The sequence below is a fragment of the Mobula hypostoma genome, chromosome 2 (assembly GCF_963921235.1).
Source record: "Mobula hypostoma chromosome 2, sMobHyp1.1, whole genome shotgun sequence".
Classification (NCBI taxonomy): Eukaryota; Metazoa; Chordata; class Chondrichthyes; order Myliobatiformes; family Myliobatidae; genus Mobula; species Mobula hypostoma.
Genome location: NC_086098.1, coordinates 26905498 through 26930232, shown reverse-complemented (window position 1 = coordinate 26930232; position 24735 = coordinate 26905498). Strand labels below are relative to the sequence as shown.

The following is a 24735-nucleotide window of genomic DNA, read 5'->3' as shown; positions in this document are numbered from 1 at the left end:
GCCTCCTGTCCCATGATCCTCTCATATCCCTTTTGCCAATCACCTGTCCAGCTCTTGGCTCCATCCCTCCCCCTCCTGTCTTCTCCTATCATTTCGGATCTCCCCCTCCCCCTCCCACTTTCAAATCTCTTACTAGCTCTTCTTTCAGTTAGTCCCGACGAAGAGTCTCGGCCCGAAACGTCAACTGTACCTCTGAAAATGGAGTTGGAGTTTCAGAGACACTCTCTTTTTTCATACATACCAAACATTCCCCAGTAATGTCATCACAGGAGGCAGAATGGCCGTGGCAAAAACATGGTACACAGACTCCTCCATAGAGGGTGCCATTGATTCGTCTGTATCCAGGCGCACAGGACTATAAAAAGGAAAATATCTTGTTAATTGACTCATGCAAAAAGCACGTCAGGGGATTTTTTTTTATGTAGAGTGGTGCGTGCTTGGAATGGGCTACCGGCAACAGTGGTGGAGGCGGATACGATAGGGTCTTTTAAGAGACTTTTGGATAGGTACATGGAGCTTAGAAAAATAGAGGGCTATGGGTAAGTCTAGTAATTTCTAAGGTAGGGACATGTTCGGCACAACTTTGTGGGCCAAAGGGCCTGTATTGTGCTGCAGGTTTTCTATGTTCCTAAATATAAAACAAAGTCAGAAAGAAAAGAGGCAAACAAGTAAATATATACAGGGATCTGTAATAATAATTAGAAACTGATGGAATTACTCTCCCCGCTTGATAGAAGTAGACTATCAACATCAGAGAGATTGTTTGGCAGATAATTAAACTTAATCGTGCCACTAACTGAACAGACAATGAGAGAAATCACTTTATTAAGAATAACTGTCACCAAGGTGTGATGCAAGCATTCTCAATAGCCCCATTTCTGTAGGAGTGAGCTAACTTGAATAGCAGTTCCTGATTTTTGTACTTAAGTGAACATGTGGAGTCACTTGAATTTGCTTTCCAATTTACTCAGTGACAATCCTGAGCACTGATACTCTCATTAGTGGTGCTGCAAATTTCAGGCAAACATTTTAACAGTGCTTCCTATTACAATCAAATAGAATTAAACTGGTGTTTAGCAAGTAATGGGCAGAATTCTAAACCAATGCATTAACTCATCCAGGTCGCGAAATCAAAGGTTAAAAGAGGTTCATTATCAAAGCATGTATCCCTATACAACTCTGAAATTTGTATTCTCCAGGTAGCCACAAAACAAACAAAGAATATTTAAGTCATTCAGAGAGACACATGAAACCCACCCTCCCAGTACAATAAAGAACAGCACCCCAATCAACAACCCCTTCCAAAACCAGAAAACAAAGAGAGAAACAGTAAACTCCCCCACTCCACACAGCATCCTCCAAATTCCCCCTCCCTACACAAAACGAAACAGTAACATTGACCCCCAAAAAAGACATACCCTCCCCGCACAAAAAAACGAGCAGAACACAACAGAGCAACAGCACCACTTCCCCCAAACACCCTCCCCTTGTACAACAAAATAGAAAAGGAACGAGCGATAAAATACACAGAATATAAAAGCCGTAAGTCTGAAAAAAAGTCCACAGTCCAGGAACACAATAGTTCAATCCATAAACGCAGAATCATGATACCATCCTATGATTTCACCAACATTCATCAAAAGAGAGGGACACCACATGAGGCAGAGAGGCCTACCCGCTTGCCACAGTGATAAGCCATTCACAGATTCCTCCTCCAGCAGCGATCAAAAGGCAGAGGGCTCTGAAACTCTCGTTCACCTTTTGCATTCATCACAATGACTCAATCTCCCTTGACGCTTTAATCAGAGATTAATGGATGCTTAAAATGGTGAAATGGAGTCAAACATCAGGTCGCGCCCTGTCTCAAAGTTTCTTCATATCGAGGCCATCCAAGTACACACTCACTTCCTGGAATCTTCTCAGAGACAGCAAAGCTCTGGATCACTCTGGATCCCCAAACTGTAAATCACAGGCTCTAACGGTGCCAGAAACACATTTAATGTGAAAAACAGATGAAAAAGAAGTAAAAAGGATATTTTCGTGAGCTCTCTGGAAGATGTTCACTTGGTGGCAGCGGCCACTCTGGTGATTGATATCTGTAATCTGTCAAGTCGGGTGCTGTGCACAATTCTGATTTGATGGAGACAGACGTGAGAGCACGGAGGAACATCTGGAGAAACTTCTGAAATGCCCGCTTCGCTGCCGCTGCTACTGTGTGGTCCGGAATCTCCGGAGCAGGAGGCCCCGAGTCCTCGGCTTTGCTTGTTGCTCAGCAGCCGGGGCGATGTCGAAGTGCTCGGCAGAGGATGGAGGCTGTATCGGAGGGGCTGGTCGGAGGTTCAAAGTTTTCAGACGGGCTCAGAGTCCGCTGTGGTTGGGTGCTTCCAATGCATTGGCAGTTGTCAGCGCCTGGAGGTTTATGGCAGGGAGAGTTTCTCCCTTTTGCCGCCTGCTGTCGGGACTATCGGGAGTCGATCGGAACTTTGAGACTTTTTTTTACCGTGCCTATGGTCTGCTCTTTAACAAATTATGGTATTGCTTTGCACTGTTGTAACGATGTGTTATAATTATGTGGTTTTGTCAGTGTTAGTCTTTGGTTTGACCTGCTTTATTTTGTGATATTACTCTGGAGGAACATTGTATCATTTCTTAATGCATGCATTTCTAAGTGACAATAAACGAGGACTGAGTGTCCTCATAATCTAATCTAATCTAATGTTCACGGAGGGAGTGTTGCACGCTAGCGTTATCTTGACCGGAAATTAATTTTAAAAATAACATTTATTACAAAATACAGATCAACCTACAATGACCCCTAACAGAAAGATCTCAAGGTGATTCTTAAATAGTATGTCAAATGTCCTTAACACTGTACAGGATGCAAACTACGATGCCTGGTTAGTAGTTTTACGAGATGAATTCATGGAGATAACTCACATTCATGATTAAAAAATCATAAATCTAATTACTTTAAATTCGATTAAGTTTTACAGTTCTGCTAAGACAGTGTATGATGATTGCAAATAGATTATACAGTTTTTTAAACTCTAAATTTTAATTTGAATTATAAATTTTAAGTTATATGTACTAACATAGTTAATTGCTTGTAGTGTAATAAGATGATTTGCCAGTCAGCAATTTTTACAAAAAAGCAGTTCGCATTGACAGGATATGCCAAAAAAAAGTTGACGCAAAAAGCGTGACAATACCAACACAAAAGATGAATAATGTAAGTCTCTGTATGAAGCTGGAGACAACTGTAAATTTTTAATTGTTTTTTCAGCCAGTGATCAACTACATCGGCACAATGTCAAGTCATTATTTGTTTGAACCTTAATGACTGACATTAAGATAAATACAAAATGCATGCAGGTCATTAATCATTATGGACTTGAAATGATATTCTTTATCAGACCTAATGCATTTACTAAAATGCAAATTTTAACAAAGGAAGGACTGCCAATAAACAAACTCATACAACCATAGCATAAATCTGTTTTCCTGGGCTGCAGCTCCTGAGTACATCTCTTCTGGACTTACTTGTCTGAGGAGCTCAAATAAACCTGCTTGGTTAAAACTAAAAAACAAACACAACAATTCTGATATTGGCTGCAGGAAAGGGGATAGAAAGTTATTTCCTTTTGCTTGAAGTAAAGACCACAATATCTTAGTCATTTTGAAGCAACTCACAGATCTTTATGTTTTGAATACTTCAGCAATAACATCGTCATGTTCTTCCAGCTGATTGAGAAGGGACACGCTCAGACCGAAGGATTAAGTTGTGTCTATTTTAACACAAGGAGTGTTGTGAACAGTACTTGGAGATATGATGTAGTGGCCATTACAGAGACTTGGATGGCTCAGGGACAGGAATGGTTACTTCAAGTGCCAGGTTTTAGATGTTTCAGAAAGGACAGGGAGGGAGGCAAAAGAGGTGGGGGCATGGCACTATTGATCAGAGATAGTGTCACAGCTGCAGAAAAGGTTGATGTCATAGAGGTTGTCTATGGAGTCTCTGTGGGTGGAGGTTCGGAACAAGAAGGGGTCAATAACTTTACTGGGTGTTTTTTTTATAGCAGCCCAGTAGTAACAGGGATATCTAGAAGCAGATACGGAAACAGATCCTAGAAAGGTGTAATAACAACACAGTTGTAGTGATGGGAGATTTTAATTTCCTAAATATCGATTGGCATCTCCCTAGAGCAAGAGATTTAGAGTCTGCTGCAAATCATCACTGCAGTCACCAAGATCCTTTTCCATAGTGAATACTGAAATAAAGTATTCATTAAGTACCTCTGCTATTTCCTCCAGTTCCATACATACTTTCCCACTATCACACTTGATAGGCCCTATTCTTTCACATCTTATCCTCTTGGGCCCAAATCACTAGTTCAAAAACTTCAAGCCTCCGACCAGCCCTCTGACACCGAGCATCGAGCACCATCTCTGCCTAGCGCTTCGACCCCATACTGGCTGCCAAGCAACAAGCAAAGCCGAGGACTCAGGGCCTTCTCCTCTGGAGATTCTGGATCACACAGTAGCAGCGGCAGCAAAGAAGGCATTTCAGAAGTTTCTCCAGATGTTCCTCCGTGCTCTCACGTCTGTCTCCATCAAATCAGGATTGTGCACGGCACCCTACTTGACAGATAACAGACATCACCACCGGAGTGGCCGCTCGCGCTTGCCATCTTCTCCTCCAGGACTTATGAACATTTGGAGAGGTATAATATGATTAGGAGTAGTCAGCATGGGCAAGTCATGCCTTACAAGCCTGATTAAATTTTTTGAAGATGTAACTAAAAGCATTGATGAAAGAAGAGCAGTAGATGTAGTGTACATGGATTTCATAAGGTACCCCATGCAAGGTTTATTGAGAAAGTAAGGAGGCATAGGATCCAAGGGGACATTGCTTTGTGGATCCAGAACTGGCTTGCCCACAGAGTGGTTGCAGACAGGTCATATTCTGCATGGAGGTCGGTCACCAGTGGAGTGCCTCAGGGATCTGATCTGGGACCCTTACTCTTCGTGATTTTTATAAATGACCTGGATGAGGAAGTGGAGGGATGGGTTAGTAAGTTTTCTGATGACACAAAGGTTGGAGGTGTTGCGGATAGTGTGGAGGGCTGTCAAAGGTTACAGCGAGACATTGACAGGATGCAAAACTGGGCTGAGAAGTGGCAGATGGAGTTCAACCCAGATAAGTGTGAGGTGGTTCATTTTGGTAGGTCAAATATGATGGCAGAATATAGTATTAATGGTAAGACTCTTGGCAGTGTGGAGGATCAGAGGGATCTTGGGGTCCAAGTCCACAGGACGCTCAAAGCAGCTGCGCAGGTTGACTCTGTGGTTAAGAAGGCGTACGGTGTATTGGCCTTCATCAATCGTGGAATTGAATTTAGGAGCTGAAAGGTAATGTTGCAGTTATATAGGACCTTGGTCAGACCACACTTGGAGTACTGTGCTCAGTTCTGGTCGCCTCACTACAGGAAGGATGTGGAAGCCATAGAAAGGGTGCAGAGGAGATTTACAAGGATGTTGCCTGGATTGGGGAACATGCCTTACGAGAATAGGTTGAGTGAACTCGGCCTTTTCTTCCTGGAGCAACGGAGGATGAGAGGTGACCTGACAGAGGTGTATAAGATGATGAGAGGCATTGATCGTGTGGATAGTCAGAGGCTTTTTCCCAGGGCTGAAATAGTTGCCACAAGAGGACACAGGTTTAGGGTGCTGGGGAGTAGGTACAGAAGAGATGTCAGGGGTAAGTTCTTTACTCAGAGAGTGGTGAGTACATGGAATGGGCTGTCAGCAACGGTGGTGGAGACAGATATGATAAGGTCTTTCAAGAGACTTTTAGATAGGTACATGGAGCTTAGTAAAATAGAGGGCTATAGGTAACTAAGCCTGGTAATTTCTAAGGTAGGGACACGTTCAGCACAACTTTCTGGTCCGAAGGGCCTGTATTGTGTTGTAGGTTTTCCATGTTTCTATGTTTCTTGATTTAGTTCAATATTTTCAAAATACAGGTAAACTGATCTATTCTAACTATACAATTATTGTTATGGATGAATCTGATCAGTGATTAATGAGACACAAAATATGCAACAAAGATCTCTTGCATCAAGAAGAACACCTCCAGCTTCACCTTTTTCCCCCCTTAGGTAATTCCTCCGGATTGAGGATGACTTTCTTCGATTCTATTTCTGCGGATTCTCAGGTGGCTAATGATGCCAATGTATGGCCAGCAGATGTTACCACAGTTGAAGCACAACGTGACTGATGGGACAGACAGGTGGGTATCTGAGAGACTCATGGACATCATTACTGATGAAATTCCCCAGCGGTCTGGGCAGGATATGTGCAGATATGTGGGTTGTTAGTCCCAGCCTCTGAAAGACTAATCCATATCCTGAGTGACACTTTTCTGGCTTACTGATGACAGTCAATTCGGGAAACGTCGTCCATTCTGTGCTGAACTGCTGATATTTCCTTGCAGAACTGAGCCAACATACATTATTCTAACAGGAGTATAAAATTATCTTTGTGATCTTTACAGTAATATAATCTCTAAAGTGTAGACCTGTATTTCTCAGGTTAGTTCAGAGCTCATTTGTAGAATATCTGGCATACTTAACGAGGACTTGGTGCAAAGATCAGAAATCTCAACCGGATTCTCTTCAATTCAATTCAACAGATGCAAAATCCTTCAGCTTTATTACCTTCTGAACTCCTAAGCATCAAAGTTCAAAGTAAATGTATTATCAAGGTATGTATACCATAAAGAACCTCGAGATTCATCTTCCAGCAGGCAGCCACAAAACTAAGAGATACAACAGCTTCCATGAAAAACCACACACCACAATGACCAACAAACATCCCATGTGCAAAAGAGGATAAATCATGCAAACAATTTTAAAAAGTAAACAAATAATATATAGAAGATGGGCTGCAAAGCCTCCGAAAGTGAAGGCTTCAGTGCTGAGACACTGAACCTAGTCCAGGAGCCTGATGGCTTCACGGCAACAACTACACCCAAACCTGGCCGCGCAGGACCCAAGATTTCTTCACTGGTAGTAATGAGAAGAGAGGGGGACGGGCCAAACACAAGCAGACAGCTCTCAACAGTGGTTCATTTTCCACTCTCGGGCCTTGGTGCTTTAATTGCTGCAGAGTAATGGGGCTGCACACAAGTTCACTTTGCACTTTCGGGACCTTTAATCTGGCTTGAAGTCTGCCCCAGCGCCATCTGTCCTTCGTCTCTGAGATGCTGTACCTGCATTTCTGAGAGTCAAGTTCCCTGAATCCTTCAGGAGGCTGTAAGATCACTAGTTCGTATAGACGGCATACGTCATTTTACCACAACAGTGACATCTGACCCTGTACCAGCATCTCAATTCAGTTTGCCAGATACAGATCTCAATGTTTCTAAGATGATAAAGACAATTTTCTCTATTATATCAGTAATGAATGATGAACGGTTGAAATTGGCAAGCAGCATTATCCAGATTCTGGAACTGATACTTACTTCACAAGAAGTGCCACGGTACTCTGGGGGACATCGGCAAATCTCAACACCTGAAGCTCTGTTTGGGCCTAATGAATTTTGATTAGCTGTCTGCAGCACAACAGAGCTCAACCTGTTCAGGCACAAAGTAAAAAGAGTACAAAAAGATATCTATATCACAATATTTAATTACATTTAAATTCATTTGAATCATCAGAGAAGTGCAACTCTAATAACATTTCTGTTCCGAGGATTCATAGGAAATAAATGAGAATGAAATAGGCCCCAACAAATTCTTCTTGGGCTTCCAGCTGGTTACAGGAAGCAATCATAACCAACATTTTGATGACAAAATCTGCCGTCTTCTTCAGAGATGATACCTGGGCATGTCTAGCCCGGTGGTATTTATAGCCCTGTAGTCTGACCCTCCTGATTGGTTAGTCCTCATCCAATCAGGTTTCTGCTCCCTTTATAATCAAATTCCAGTTCTTACTTAGAGTGACACCTTCGTCTTTGATAAACTTCTTCTGGAATGTGGGAGGAAACCACAGCACCCAGAGGAAATCCACATGATCAGAGGGTTGAGATAAAACTATAGGAAAAGAATATTAACAAAGATGAAGGTTCAGATCTAGGTAAAAACTGGAATTTGATTGTAAACAAAGTAGGAGAGTGGAAACATGATTGAATGATGAGTAACCAATCAAGAGGGACGGACTATGGGGGTATAAATACCACTGGACTAGACATGCTCAGGCATCATCCCTGATGAAGATGGCAGAGTTTGCCATTGAAATACCAGTTATAATCGATACCTGTATCCAGCTGGAAGTCCGAGAGGAGTTATTTCATCATATACGATGGGAAAGCACTAGGTTGTTTTTCAAACAACAACTCTGTTCACCTTTGCAAAAAGAACACCTTTGCTTAATTCCAAATCTCAGCAATCCAAAGCAGGCAGCATAGCAGTTAGCACAATGCTTAATGGTGCCAGTGCTCGGGGTTCAATTCCTGCCACTGTCGGTAAAAAGTTTGTGCCTTGTCCTTGTGATCATGTGGATTTCCTCTGGGTGCTCTGGTTTCCTCCCACATTCCAAAAGTGCGCAGGTTAGGGTTAGTAAGTTGTGGGCATGCTACTGTTGGTGCCAGAAACATGGCGGCACATGAGGCTTGCCACCCAGCACATATTCCGACTGTGTTGATCCATGATGCAAGTGATGCATTTCACTGTATGTTTCGACTTCTCAAAGTACATGTGACCAATAAATAAAGCTAATCTAATCAGCTTTTTTATACAGTCTGTAAATTCCTGTCCTGTCGCGATGATTCAGACAATGCATCAAGACCTCATTGGCCCAATTATCAGTTTACAAATTTTCATACTTACCTATATTTGTAGGCTGTGATCATCAAATTCAGTATAATTCCCAGATAACAAAACCAGCCAATCACATTGTGACAGGGGATCTGATTGAAACATATAAGATTATTAAGGGATTGGACACGCTGGAGGCAGGAAGCATGTTCCTGCTGATGGGTGAGTCCAGAACCAGAGGCCACAGTTTAAGAATTAGGGGTAGACCATTTAGAACAGAGTTGAGGAAAAACTTTTTCACCCAGAGAGTGGTAGATATATGGAATGCTCTGCCCCAGAAGGCTGTGGAGGCCAAGTCTCTGGATGCTTTCAAGAAAGAGATGGATAGAGCTCTTAAGGATAGCAGAATCAAAGGTAATGGGGATAAGGCAGGAACTGGATACTGATTGTGGATGATCAGCCATGATCACAGTGAATGGCGGTGCTTGCTCGAAGGGCCGAATGGCCTACTCCTGCACCTATTGTCTATCGTCTTGGCCAATTATCCAAGTGGAAAATCCACTTTAATTTATCTCACCATTAAGAATAGTTACATAGTACCTTTCATATTTTCAGGCTATTAAAAAATCAAATGAAATACTAATACCAATAAAGGGACAGAACAACTGCAGTTGAAATTATGTGGCAGAATCTGTGGGTTCTATATGACCTCACCAGCTACCCTGGAACACAGGAATGGAAGCTAGTCTCCAAGAGGATTGCTTAAGGGGTAGGAATGTGGAACTGCTTATTTTTTATTATAACGCATCTGATTAAATTGTCACAGGAATACAATCTATCGCCCTTGCCTTTTCCATGAGATATTGATACACTGACCAAGAGTGCCAATAGTTGTCAATGGATAATTTTTCTATTTTCACGGTTGTTCTCATCTCCCGGGCCAGTGCGAAATTCACCATTAAAACTTGGAGTTAAGGGCCCTAAGCACGGCAAATAGTACTGAGGTTTTGAAATAACGCAAAAAGAAATGAACTGCAATAATTAAATACAATTTCTACCTATAGATGGCAGTGCGATCATTGTTATAGGTGGCTTGTATTGAAAGACGGGTAATGTTTGCCAGAACAGTCATGAAGTCCTTTCTATTCACAGGTGACCCAGTTGTATGAATGATAAAGTTCTCAGGTTGTAGAACTATCATTTTTGTGTGCTTATTCAATGGATCCCGTTCAATCCTTTCAACATCACTGCTTATGTGGATACCGTTACCCTAAAGAAAATAAAGGACAGCGTTAGATTGTGATTCAACACGCAGAAAAATAATGTTCCCCTGAGTTAGTTCTTTGCATGAAATGAATTGCCTAATGCAAGGTGAAGTGCAGTAAGTAGATCATTTTAAGTAACATATATCAGTGAAACAATTACTCCGGGTGTTAGAGGTCGAAGGAATTTACAGGATATGTAGTGGCAGGGACATAAAGGTTCAAACGTGGTGGTGTGAGGAATTCGGGGAGCAGGACAGTAATGACAGGAGCGAAGGGCGAGTAGAACATTGTGAGGCCCTGGAGACAGGCATTTAAGATAAAATGAAATGTCACTTATGGATGACTGGTAATGGGACACTAGTCTGTGCAGCAGTGACTTGTCTGTAATTACGTTGGGCCTCCTTGCTATTGGACTATGTGTTTAGATCAAGATCATGTGGTGGCTGGGGCAGAATTGTCAAGATTCATTCATTGTCAAAGAATGTATAAATTATATAACCTTGAGATTTGCTCGGTCACTGGCAGCCACAAAGCAAGAAACCCGAAAGAACACAATTAAGGAAAAAAGAGAATAAAAATAAAAGACCAACCCTTGGTGAGCAAGAAAAAAAATAAAAAACAAAAAAAAATAAAAATCATGCAAACAACAGCACTCTGAGTGGGACAGAGAGAGGAATAAAGGAAAAAAAACTGAATGAATGAATGAATGAATAAATAGATAGGCAGATAAATAAATAAATAAGGGATGGGGTAAGAAGGGGTCCTCCCTTATCTAATAAACATATCAGAATGGGATCTATCCATGGCCTCCTCTACTGTCAAGATGAAGCCACAGTCAGGTTGGATGAACAACATCTTATATTCCGTCTGGGTAGCCTCCAACCTGATGGCATGAACGTTGACTTCTCTAACTTCCATTAATGCCCCACCTCCCCTTCGTACCCCATCCGTTATTATTTATTCCCCCTCGCCTTTTTCTTCTCTCTCTGTCCCTCTCACAATAACTCCTTGCCTGCTCTCCATCTTCCTCTGGTGCTCCCCTCCCCTTTTCCTTCTCCCTAGGCCTCTTGTCCCATGGTCCTCTCCCTTCTACAGCCTTGTATCCTTTTTGCCAATCAACTTTCCAGCTCTTAGCTTTATCCCTCCCCCTCCTGTCTTCTCCTATCATTTTGGATCTCCCTCTTCCCCTCCCATTTTCAAATCTCTTACTATCTCTTCTTTCAGTTAGTCCTGACGAAGGGTCTCAGCCCAAAACGTCAACTCTGCTTCTTCCTATGGATGCTGTCTGGACTGCTGCATTCCACCAGCATTTTGTGTGTGTCGCTTGAATTTCCAGAATCTGCAGATTTCCTCGTGTTTGCAAGATGGAGTACTTAGATACGAACCGCAAAGCAACCCAGAGTAGGCCCAAAGCCTCAGTTATCAGTTCATCATATTAGTGGGCACAGAGCACAGCATCTCCATTATAACAATTCATGTCGGCACATTCCTCTCCTCAGAACTGGAGAGGAGGCAGGATAACTTCAACCACAAAGGATTGTCGAAGAAGAGCATTGGAATAGAAGTGACAATTAAAAGGGTTTCAAGAATGGATGGGTAAAGGCTGCAGTGGAGCTGCAAATAGGTGGGCTCAGTGGTATGGTGTGTACCAGATCAGAAGTTCAGCTCAAGGTTCAATGTGGTGGTGAGAGAGCAGTTTTCTTCAATATGAGACACTAACACCAGTGGAGATATGAAAACAGTTCAAAGTGAAATGATTGCTGCAAACATGTGGCAGTTTGTAAGATTAGAAAAGTACTACATCAACATAGAACTCACCCATTATCACTCAATACTTGCAATCAACTCTTTCATCCACTTACCTCCTCAATTTTCATACGAAAATATGCATTTTCTCTATAAATTCTCTATAAAATTCTGATGACTTTTCTAGTCTATTTAAGCCATTCAGAAATGTGCTCTTATTCCCCTCATAGATCCTAACATTTCTATGCAGTTTTCCATTTACAAACTTTGAAGTTATCCCCTCTATAATGTCCAAGTCATAAATATATATCAAAATACTGTATGACACAGACCACTGGGAGACACTGTAGTACTGTGGGCTTCCCTGCAGTTCAAAATACAACCAAACATCATTATTTGCCTTTTCTGTCAGCCAATTTCATGCAAATGCTACTACCACTTACTGCCATTGGCTTAAACTTCCTTATTTATCTGACTCTGTAATCAAATTTCTTTTGGTGAATTAACTTACAAAATATCCAATATTTTTCATCATTAATACTCTCCACTATGTAACTGAAGAATCACTTTCTTGACCTGAACCATTTGAGAAGTCTCACTTTTACCCTTCTGATGGCAGTTTTACCTCATCCCCTGCACATACAGTAACTCAGGTCTCTATTAATCTGTGGAAGAAAGAACCATAGAACATTACAGCACAGAAACAGGCCTCTTGACCCTTCTTGGCTGTGCCGAACCATTTTTCTGCCTAGTCCCACTGACCTGCACCTGGACCATATCCCTCCATACACCTCTCATCCAAGTACCTGTCCAAGTTTTTCTTAAATGTTAAAAGTGAGCCCACATAGTCCCGACATAGGAAGTCTCAGACAGTTTCCACCTTTACCTCTGCCTGGTGCCTGATGTTCTGGGACATTATTGTGGATTCTGGGTGAGCAACTTATTTAAGTTTGGCAATCAATTCTCCATTATTGTTCTGTTCTGATCATAACTCCCATTCTCCTAACTCTAATGTCATTCTTCCAAGATACTTGGTGCCTATGAAAAACAACTGTCCATACTTACAAATCTAAAATCATCTTGTTTCAGAACTTGTTCCGTTATCACTCTTTCCCTTGTTACCACCTTCACATTTTGTTATTTATCTTCCCTCCCCTTCCTTTCTAATCCATAATGCCCTTTCTGTTATTTCATTCACATCCCATTTTCTTCATATGTAAAAGTTTTCACCATTCATAAAACATAATTTATTGATTTGAAATGCTAGCACCGCTTCTCTCCTCACATATGCTGTCTGACATGCCAAATATTTCCAATATATTATGGCACTATTTCAGATTTTCAGCATCTGCAGTAATTTGCATTTGTATATAAAATCGACTGGCTTTCTTATTGTACACTTCATTTTCAAATTCCTCTTTCATACAATATGATTAATAATCAGTTTAAAAGCAAAATGATACCAAACAATGATAGAAAAAGGTTTCTACACAGCACTTCCAATATTCTAAGCCTTCAAGTGTGCTATGAGGTATCTGATATATTTGTTTTGAAGTGAAGAGGGATTGTAAGGTCTAAAAACACAAATACGCTAAATATTTTAACAATGGTACTTGTTGAGAGATTAACATTGATGGTCTTCACAGAAAGGTGCATGGCTTGGCCAAATAACTTATGATCCCATACAAATATCAGCATCTCCAATACCGTTGCACCTTAGTACCTAAAGTATCAGCTTAGTTCAACATTTAAGGTTAATGAACCTTCTAAGTCTAAAGCAACTGTGGTAAAATTTATATAGAAGTTGCTGCTTGAAATTCCAGCATCTGCAGATTTCCTCGTGTTTGCATGGTAAAATTTATGTTTTTTCATATTAATAAAGAATGGAAAATATAGTTCTGTGTAAAAAACGATTAAAGCTAGTACCCGATCTTCACAACAACAAAATTAACTTCAAATCAAAGCTTCCAAATGTCCAGAATGTGGTATTAACTGGGATTCCCTTCTGCTTCTGAGTAATCTTTGTTTCATGCACAATAAAAGTCAACATATTTCATAGGGCTCTTCAAATGCCAACCACCTGCTCACACCAGATGCACATTTGCCTTTCTGGGAAAGATTTCAGATAGTCTTTTAATGAAACAACACAGTACTGCTGTTTAAAGCTGGAAGTGGGGTTGGGATTGGGGAAATGCTGAGACAGTTTAATTATACAAGTAGAAATATATCATGATGATTTTTTTGCAATACTCATGGGTACACTAAAACATATAACTCCTAGTACAGAAGTCAAGGAGTGCTGCATTGCCAGAGATGTTAAATTTCTAATGAGACATTGAACTGATACTCTATTTTCCCTTCAGCACATGTAAAAAAATCTTGCTGTGTAATTCTGAAGTAGTTCAGGGTAATTCCTGACTGACAAATATCCTTCAAATAAAGAGGGGTCAGCAGGTCATTATAGTTTCTAGGGGTTGGGAAAGAACCAAGGAAGGAACCAAGGGGGAAGGTTTAGTATAAATACTAAACACAAGAGATTCTGTAGGTGATGTTAATCTTGAGCAACACACACAAAATGCCAGAGGAACTCAGCATTGATGGAAAAGAGTAATAGTTGACGTTTCAAGCCCAGACCCAAGATCTGAGAACTGATGAAGTGTCTTGGCCTGAAACGTTGACTGTTTAGTCCTCTCCATAGATGCTGTATGACTTGGTGAATTCTTCCTGTATTTTGTGTGAAAATGTCCTATTTTTCCATCTATCGATGAAACCAGCAGGTTTTTAGTGGATCTGTAGCATACCAGTCAGGGAAGGCAGGGAAATAATGTATTTTAAAATAAAACCGTGACACTTTCAAGGATCTCAACTTTGCCACTGCTGATCACTTTCATCACTTCTCACCCAGCATTCCTCCGACCCCATTCTAAATACCGATAGATCTAGTCCTCTCTACTTCTATCCCAATTCACAGCTACTTTGTTGATGATCTGAAATCAACAATGGTATTTTCAGTTGGTTCCTCTGGCCTTAAAAAGAAAGTTAAATGTGGCCAAAATGTGAAAATGTTTCTTAGACACAAGGGGTACTGCGGATGCTGGAAATCTACATCAATACAAACAATGTGCTGGAGGAGCTCAGCAGGTCAGGCAGCATCTATGGATGGTAATTAACAGCTGATGTTTCAGGCTGAGACCCCTCATTCGGACTGGAGAGGCAGGGGCTAGGTCAGAATAAGAAGGTGGAGGGAAGGGAGGAAGAAGTACAAGGTGGCAGGTGATAGTTGAAACCAGGAGAGGGGGAAGGGATGAAATAAAGAGCTGGGAAGTTGACTGGTGGAAGAGATAAAGGGCTGGAGAAGGGGGAATCTGATAGGAGAGGACAGAAGACCACTTGAAGGCATGAAAACGTTTCATACCTTCAAGTGGGGACTCTGCCAACACCTCACCTATTGTAGGCTCAAGCTGAAAATCATCTCCATGTTTCTCTGACAGGTATGTTGAATAAGAATGAATAACTTGATTTAAAACATCATGTGATTTCAAAAGGACTGTGCTGCTCTCTAACCTGAGAAACTCGAACAAAATGAAATGGTAATACCAACCTCTAAGAAGACCTGAGATTTCTGCTTTTGTAGCAGGTCTTCTGTGGCGGAGTCAGAGATGGTGAAAATCAGTTTCCCTCCATATGCTGCCAGCTGCAGTCAGAGAAACACAAATAATATATTTTCATAAAGTTCTATCTCAAACTGATTAAAATGCGCACTTGAGATGTTCTCATAGGGCATTTCAAAATCCAAGCACAAAACCCACATTAACCTTTAAATTGCTGTCATTTTTCATATAAATGCCTGTCTACTGAAGCATTTTAATGTAAAATCATAACTTTGCTAAATCACGTAATATGATAACTCATCATATTGTAATAAATGAGGCAGAGTAAAGGTCTTGAACTAAACTGTGCACATTAATGTGCCTTATGATTCCTATTTCAAACTATAACTTGTGCACCACCACAATTTAGTTTCCATTAACAAGATATCATTGGACCATTACAGTTTCTGATATCAAAATTTTTTTCTTCAAAATTGTAGGTAGTATTCTTTTTGGCAATACTAAGAAATGTGAAGATTACTAAGAGTCTTTATGACAATGGCTGTTCAGTCTGAAGATTTGACTAGCTAATCATTTCATGGTGTCAAGCTGACAAAGAAAATGATTTAATTTGGAAATGAATACAGAGCTAAAAGACATGAGAATAAATTAACTAACCTTCAAACCTGAAATAAAGAATGAAATCATCTCTAGCTCTACCCTCCAACCACCAGTTCAAACCACCAATTCTCTCTCACACACACACACATATACATACTCAAACATCCACACACACAATCCTGCATCATGTGAGACCTTTTTAAGTACAGATGGATAAATGCAGAACAAAGAAAAAAAATTTTATGTTACATGTCAATGATTTGGATGATGGAATTGATAGCAAATACAATGTTAGCATTCATTTTAAGAGGACTAGAATATAACAGAAAGGATGGAATACCGGGGCTTTATAAGGTGTTGGTCTGATCACACTGGGAACATTATGAGCAGTCTTGTGCCCCTTATCTAAGAAAGGGTGCGCTGGCATTGGACAGGGTCCAGAGGAGGTTCGTGCAAATGATCCTGAGAATGAAAGGATGAATGTGTGAGGAGCTTTTGATGTCTCTTGGCCTGTTCTTGAAGTTTGGAATAATGAGCAGAGAACTCTTTGAAACCTATCGAATACCAAAAGGCCTACATAGAGAAGACGTGGAGAGGATGCTTCCTATATAGAAGGACTAGTGGGTACAGCCTAGGAACACATTGACATCCTTTCAGAACAGATATGAAGAGGAATTTCATTAGCAGGAGGGTAGCAAATCTGTGGAAGGGCAACTCATTTGGGTATATCCAACGTGGAGGTTGGTCGGTTTTTGATTAGTGAGCTGTCAAAGGATAAGGAAAGAAGGCAGAACAATGGGGTTGAGAGGGATAATAAATCTGCCAATTTGGAATAGCAGGGTGGAGTTGGTTTAATTCTGCTCTGAAGTCTTATAGTCTTACATTAGAGGCAGATACATTTGGGACATTTAAGAGACTATTAGAAAGGCACATGAATGAAAGAAAAAGGGAGGGCTATGTAGAAGGGAAGGATTAATTTGACCTTGGAGTAGCTTAAAAGGTCACCACAAAAGAGTGGACGGAATTAGGAAAGAGGCTGAAGAGCTAATCAGGACAGGAATAGGATGATAGCACAGATGCATAAGTGGCTGAGGATCTGAAGCATCGGGCTGGGAACCAGAGCACAAGGTTGGAAAATGGAGGCATACAAAGGAAGGTAGATGTCAGGCCCAGTAAAAACAAGCAGGAGCAAAGTAATTGATATGATAGGACAGATTTTTTTGGAGTGTATGCATTTTAATACTAGGAGTATTATGTGTAAAGGTGATGAACTTAGAGCAGAGATCAGTACATGGAACTATGATGTTATGACCATTACTGAAACTTGGTTGGAAATGAATACTTGGTTGAGAGAGGGATAGGAATTAGCGCTTGGTGTCCCAGGAAAGCCAGAAAGGGCCATGAAAAATCCTTGTCAAGTAGGGTTAAAGAGAATCCCAAAGCATTCTACACTAATCACAGGAGCAAAAGGATAACAAGGGAGAGGGTGGGACCACTCAAGGATAAAGTGGGAACATTAGCTCAGACAGGCTGGATGTGGGTGAGGTACGTCGCATTAGTATTACAGCGAAAAAGAGTTTTGACCAGCAACCAACCTGGACATTGGAAGGAGGGGATTTCACTCAGGTCCTCTGCCCGAATAGAAAAGCCAGCAGTGGGTCGCTACAGCAAAAGGAAGCGTTTACTTGTGACCAATCAGCATTTGGGATTGATTAGCAAGAGCAAATTAAAGGAAGGCAGGGGCAAGTGCAGCGGCCATCATCGTGGACAGAGTTAGAGCGGTGACCTTGGAGCTTCAGCTCTTTGAGGCTTCAGTGAAGAGAGGCTTCAGTCAGAGAAAGCAAAGGAAAGAAAAGATCAAAATTAAGTTTTTTTCCCTTCCCTTCTTTATATTTGCTCTGCTAGGACAGTAGAGATGCCAGGCAGGATAGTGAAATGCTCCCCTTGTAAGAAGGCAGGGAGACCTCCAGTGTCCCTGATGACTACATCTGCGAGAAGTGCAACCAGCTCCAGCTTCTAACAATCCACACTAAGGAGCTGGAGCTGGATGAACTCTGGATCATTCGGGAGGCTGAGGGGGTGATAGGTAGGACATGTAGAGAGATAGTTATACCCAAGGTGCAGGACACAGGAGACTGGGTGACAGTTAGGAAGGAAAAAGGGGACAAGGAGCCAGTGCAGAATAACCTGATGGCCAACTCCTCGACAACAGGTAAATCAATTTGGAAACTGTTGGGGATATTGACACAACAGAGGAAAGTCATAGTGGTCAAGTCTCTAGGACTGGGTCTGGCTCTACGACTCAGAAGGGAAGAGAGGAGAAGAGGCATCCTGTGGTGAAAGGGGCTTTGTTAGTTAGGAGAATGGAGAGGAGGTTCTGTGGGCAAAAATGAGATTCCTGCATGGTATGTAGCCTCCTGGGTGCCAGGGTCTGGGATATATTAGATCAATTCCTCAGCATACTTAAGTAAAAGGGTGAACAGCCAGAAGTCATGGTCCATCTAGGTACCAATAAAATGGCTAGGATGAATGACAAGGTTCTGCATAGGGAGTTCAGGAAGTTAGGTGGTAAGTTAAAGGGTAGGATCTTCAGGGCTGTGATCTCAGGATTTTTACCCATGCCATGTGCTAGTGAGGCCACAACGAGGAAGATTATACAGCTTCATACATTGCTAAGGAGTTGGTGTAGGAGAGGGAGGGATCGAGGGATCATTGGATCATTGGGCTCTCTTTCAGGGAAGCAGGGACCTGTACAGAGAGGATGGTTTGCACCTGAACTGGAGGGGGACTAATATCCTAGCAGGAAGGTTTGTTAATGTTGAAGAGTAATTTTTAAAATAGAGTCACACCGGGATGGAAACCAGAGTGCCAGAATAGTTAGTGGAGAGGTTATGGAGACAGATGTTAGTAAGATGTCAGACAAAGTTAGGAATCAAAAGGTTGAGCATGGTGCGACTAGTATCCTGGGCTGTGTATATTTCAATGCAAGAAGTATCTTAGGAAAGACAGCTGATAAGTGCTGAAGATGAAGTAGCTTGTTTACAAACAGGGGCAATGTGCAGTGAGAAGAGGCTGTTGATTGCAGTCATCAGGATGGGTTGCAATGTAAAAGGCAGACAAAATCAAAAAGGATGAATACAGGACTGAGGGAGTTATATTTGAATGTGCGCACAGAATAAGGAAGATGAACTGGTAGCACAGTTGCAGATTGGCAGGTATAATGTTGCAGACATCACCAAATCATGGCTGAAAGAAGATTATAGCTGGGAGCTTAATGCCAAGAATATACATTATATCGAAAGAACAGGCAGGAAGGCAGAGGGGGTGTCATTGCTCTGTTGGTAGAAAATGAAATCATGTCATTAGAAAGAGGTGACATCAGACTCCCAAACAGTAGCAAAGATGTTGCCTACAAGTTACAACCGGGGATAGAAAATGCATGCTAAAAGGGGAATGTTACAATAGTCCTGGGGAACTTCAATATGTAGGTAGATTGGTAGAATCAGGTTGGTAATGGATTACAGGAGGGGGAATTTTTAGAGTGCCTATGAGATGGCTTTTTAGAGCCGATCATAGTTAAGCCCACTAGAGGATCAGATATTCTGGATTGGGTGATGTGCAATGAATGTGAATTGATTAGGGAGCTTAAGGTAAAAAGACCGTAAGGGGAAAGTGATCATAATATGATCGAATTTACTCTGAAATTTGAGGAGAAGCTAAAGTGAGATGTATCAGTATTACAGTGGAGTAAAGGGAATTACAGAGGCATGAGAGAGGAGTTGGCCAGAATCATTGGAGAAGAGCACTGGCAGGGATGACAGCAGAGCAGCAATGGCTAGAATTTCTGGAAGCAATTTGGAAGGCACAGGATATGTACATCCCATAGAGAAAAAAGTATTCCAAAGGCAAGATGACACAACTATGGCTAACAAGAGAAGTTGAAACCAACATAAAAGCCAATAACAGGGCATATAATAGAGCTAAAATTAGTGGGAAGTTAGAGGTTTGGGAAGCTTTTAGAAACTAACAGAAGGGAACTGAAAAAGCCATTATGAAAATAAAGATGGAATACGAAAGTAAGCTAGCCAGTAATATTAAAGAAGATACCAGAAGTTTCTTCAGATACATAAAGTGTAAAAGAGAGGCAGGAATGGGTACTGGACTACTGGAAAATGATGCTGGAGAGGTAGTAAAGGGGACAACGAAATGGCAGATGAACTGAATAACTATTTTGCATTAGTCTTCACTGTGGAAGACACTAGCAGTATGGTGGAAGTTCCAGGTGTTAGGGTCATGAAGTGTGTGAAATTACCATTACTGGAGAGAAGGTTCCTGGGAAACCGAAAGGTCTGAAGATAGATAAGTCACTTGGACCGGATGGTGTACACCCCAGCGTTCTGAAAGAGGTAGTTAAAGAGGTATGGAGACATTAGTAATAATCTTTCAAGAATCATTAGATTCTGGAATAGTTCCAGAAGACTAGAAAATTGCAAATGTTACTCCACTCTTCAAGAAAGGAGAGAAGCAGAAGAAAGGAAACTATAGGCCAGTTAGTCTGACCTCAGTGGTTGGGAAGATGTGAGAGTTCATTATTAAGGATGAGATCTCAGAGTACTTGGAGTCACATGATAAAATAGGCTGTAATCAGTATAGTTTCCACAAGGGAAAATCTTGCCTGACAAACCTATTGGAATTCTTTGAAGAAATAACAAGCTGGATAGACAAAGGAGAATCAGTTGACGTTGTGTACTTGGATTTTCAGAAAGTCTTTGACAAGATGCCACACCTGAGGTAACACTATGAGCCTATAGTATTAAAGGAAAGATTGTAGCATGGATAACACAGTGGGTGATTGGCAGGAGGCAAAGAGTGGGAATAAAGGAAGCCTTTTCTGGTTGGCTGCCGGTGACTAGTGGTGTTCCACAGGGGTCTGTGTTGGGACCAACTCTTTTTACATTATATATCAATGATTTGGATGCTGGAATTGATGGCTTTGTTGCAAAGCTTGTAGATGATATGAAGATAGATGGAGGGGCACTTAGTTTTGAGGAAATAGAGAGGCTACAGAAGGACAGACAGATTAGGAGAATGGACAAAGAAATGGCAGATGAAATACAGTATCGTGAAATGTACGGTCATGCTCTTTGGTAGAGGAACTAAGAGGGTTGACTATTTTCTAAATGAAGAGAAAATACAAAAACCTGAGGCGCACAGGGACTTGGGAGTTCTTGTGCAGGATTCCCTAAAGATTAATTTGCAGCTTGAGTCTGTGGTGAGGAAGGCAAATGCCATGTTAGCATTCATTTCAAGAGGTCCAGAATATAAAAGCAAGGATATAGTGTTGAGGCCTCATTATTTAAGAAAGGAACCAAGGATAATCCTGGAAACTGTAGACCAGTGAGATTCACGTCAGTTGTAGGGAGGTTACTGGAAAACTATGGCCTAATTTGGGTGAGCCAGTGTGACTTTATGCAGGGCAAGTCCTATCTTAGTAACTTGATTGAGATTTTCGACGAGATGACGAAGGTATTTGATGAAGGTAGATCTGTAGGTGTTGCCTACATGGATTTCAGTGAGGCATTCCTCATGGGAGACCAATCTAGATTAAGATGCATGGGATCAATGGTGAACTGGCCATCTGGATTCAGAACATTGAAGACAGTGGTGGTCGAAGGAACTTATTGTAGCTGGAAGTCTGTGATTAGTGGTGCTCTGCAAGATCTATACTGGGATCTCTGCTATTTGTAATGTATATAAATGACCTAGATAAAAATATATATGGTTGGGTTAGTAAATTTGCAGATGATACAAAGATTGATGGTGTTGTGGATAGCATAGATGACTAGAAAATAATACAACGGAATGTAGATCATTTGCAGATATGGGTGGAGGAATAGCTGAAGGAGTTTAACCTGGACAAGTGTGAATTGTTGCTTCTTAGTAGGTCAAATATAATGGGCAAGACCCTTTACAGTGTTGATGAGCAATGCAATCTTGGGGTCCAAGTTCATAGCTCCCTGAAAATGGCTATGCAGGTTGATAGGGTGGTTAAGAAGGCATATGGCATGCTTACTTTATTAGTTGAGGCACTGATTTCAAAATTCAGAAAGTTACGTTGCAGCTTTATAAAACTCTAGATAGGTACATCTGGAGTACTGCATACAATTATGGACACCCCATTATAGGAAGGATATCAAGGCCTTGAAGAGGGTGCAGAAGAGGATTACAAGAATGATGCCTGGGTTAGAGGGCATGGGCTATCATGAGAGGCTGGACAAATTTTGGGTTGTTTTCTCTGGAGTGGCAGAAGCTGAGGGGAGATTTGATAAGAGGTTTAAAAGATTATAAGAGGCATAGATGGAGTAGAGAAAGAGTATGATTTTCCAGGGTTGAAATGTCTAACATCAGATAGCATGTATTTAAGGTGAGAGGGGGTAATTGTAAAGAAGATGTGAGAGGCAAGTTTTTATTTTTACACAGAGTGGTGGGTGCCTGGAACTCTCTGTCTGTGGTGATGATACAGGCAGATGCATTAGGGACTTTTAAAAGATGTTTAGATAGGTACATGAGTGTGATGAAAATGGACATGATGTAGTCTTAAGGTATAGTTTAGTTGGCTTTGTGATTATTAAACTAAGCATAGAGTGGGGGTCAGGATGCAACAGGTATGTTGAGATGAACAGTTTTTGAAGGATGAAGCATTAAAGTTCATCCGTAGACACACAATGTAAGAAGGAGAAGGGTACTCTGCTCAGCCCTTGCACCCATGCCACTATCCAACTGCAACATGGCTGACTGCTTAGCACAGTTTAACTTTCTTATACTTACGCCATCTCCCTCAAATCCCTTCATATCCAAAACTCTATCAGTCCCTGTCTTCTGCTCGTTGACAGAGTCTCCACAGCCATCTTGGGCAAAGGATTCCAAAAGTTCACTACACTCTGGGTGAAGAACGTTCTTCTCATCTGTCCAGAATGGCCGACCCCTTATTCTGACATGATGAGTAAAGACCTTTGCTCTGACACCCAAGTCCTCTTGCTATAAAGAGCAACATACCATTTACTTTCTGCAGTGCTTGTTGATCTCACATGTTAGCTTCCAGTTATCCATGTACAGAGCTACCCTAGTCCCTCTGAACACAAATATTTTTAATTCTCTATTTAAAAATACTCTTATCTTCTTGCACTTCACAAAATGATGACTTCACTTTTCTTTCTCCCACATTGTATTCCATTTTCTGTAACACTGTCAATTTTTCCAGGCAGTATATATCCATTCTGTTTCTCTTCTGCAGTTCACACAGCCTCTTTGCTATGTATCATCAGCAAACACAGATCAACAATACTCCAGCTCCTCATCCACATCACTGATAAAGATGGTGAAAAGCTAGTGTTTCAGTATGCGACCCAGCCGCACCTCACACTTATAACTTTCCAACTTGAAAATTACCCTTTCAACCTCCTCGCTGGGCAGCCATGGAGAGGCAGGTAAAGAGACAGAGGGACAAGACAACGCACCCTGGTGAAAGTCATGATAAATGTCTGTTACTTGAAATGGGGTGATTTGATTGTAGCACTGTGGATATAAACTGGTTATAAATAAATCGATTAACTGGTCACTGTGAACTGTAAAAGGTTAAGGAGGTTTGTCATGTCACCAAAGCAAATAAACTTCAAAAGGTGCACGGTGCTGTTGAATGTATCCTCAGAGTCAGAGACCACGACATAGGACCTTCTGTCCATCCAGTCTATGCCAAACCTGTTATTCTGCTTAGTTCCATCAACCTACATTGGAGCATAGCCCTCCACGTCCCCATTATCATGTACTTATCCAAACTTCTCCTAAATGTTGCAACTGAACCCACATCCACCATTTCTGCTAGCAGCTCGTTCCACACTCTCACCACCCTTTGAGTGAAGATGTTCCCCTAAACCTTTCAACTTTCACCCCCTTACCCAACCTAGGTAGTAAAAGCCTGCTTACTTTTATCCAATCAGTATATCTCATAACTTTATATACCTCGATCAAATGCCCTCCTATTCTACTAACTCCAGGTAATAAAATTCTAACCTATTCAGCCTTACCCAATAACTCAGATCCTCAAGTCCCAGGAACATCCTTCTAAATTTTCTCCGTCCTCTTTCAATCTTATTGACATCTTTCCTGCATGTAGATGACCAGAACTGCATTGATCCTGACTGATTGTATCATGGTCTGCCATGGCAATTCGAATGCACAGGAAGAAAAGAAACTGCAGCGAGTTGTGATCTCTGCCTAATACATTATAGGCTATAAGTTCATCTACTTTATTACATATACTGTGTGTATTCAAACAAAACAGCTTTAGTACTGTATTTATCATCCTTTTCAACTTTGTCCCAATGTATATTTAAAGCAGAAGTTGATAGGTTCTTGATTCAAAGTTCAGAGTTCAGAGTAAATTTAATATCAAAGTACATATACGTACCGTATGTCACCCTGTAAGTACAAAGAAACACAATAAAATCAATGAAAAACTGCACACAAAAAAGATTAGTCGTGGCATCATAGATTATGGGGAGAAGGCAGGAGAATGGGGTTGAGAGGGATACTAAACCCACCATGATGGAATGGTGGAGCAGACTCAATGGGCTGAATGGCATAATTCTGCTCCTATGTCTTATGGTCTGAAAAGAAACATTAATTACAGAGAAATCT

The 24735-nt window shown here is 41.2% G+C and overlaps 1 protein-coding gene across 3 annotated transcripts in view; it reads right to left on the bottom strand.

Moving 5' to 3' along the window:
- lama2 (laminin, alpha 2) overlaps positions 1–24735 on the bottom strand; it is a 398231-nt gene that overhangs the window by 199328 nt on the left and 174168 nt on the right. For all 3 annotated transcript variants that reach the window (XM_063034544.1, XM_063034525.1, XM_063034534.1), the window contains exons 13-16: positions 15429–15521; positions 9875–10086; positions 7523–7634; positions 242–355 (exon numbers count right to left, since the gene is read on the bottom strand). In XM_063034544.1, coding sequence (XP_062890614.1) covers positions 242–355; positions 7523–7634; positions 9875–10086; positions 15429–15521 — 531 coding nt within the window. The remainder of the gene's footprint in view (positions 1–241; positions 356–7522; positions 7635–9874; positions 10087–15428; positions 15522–24735) is intronic.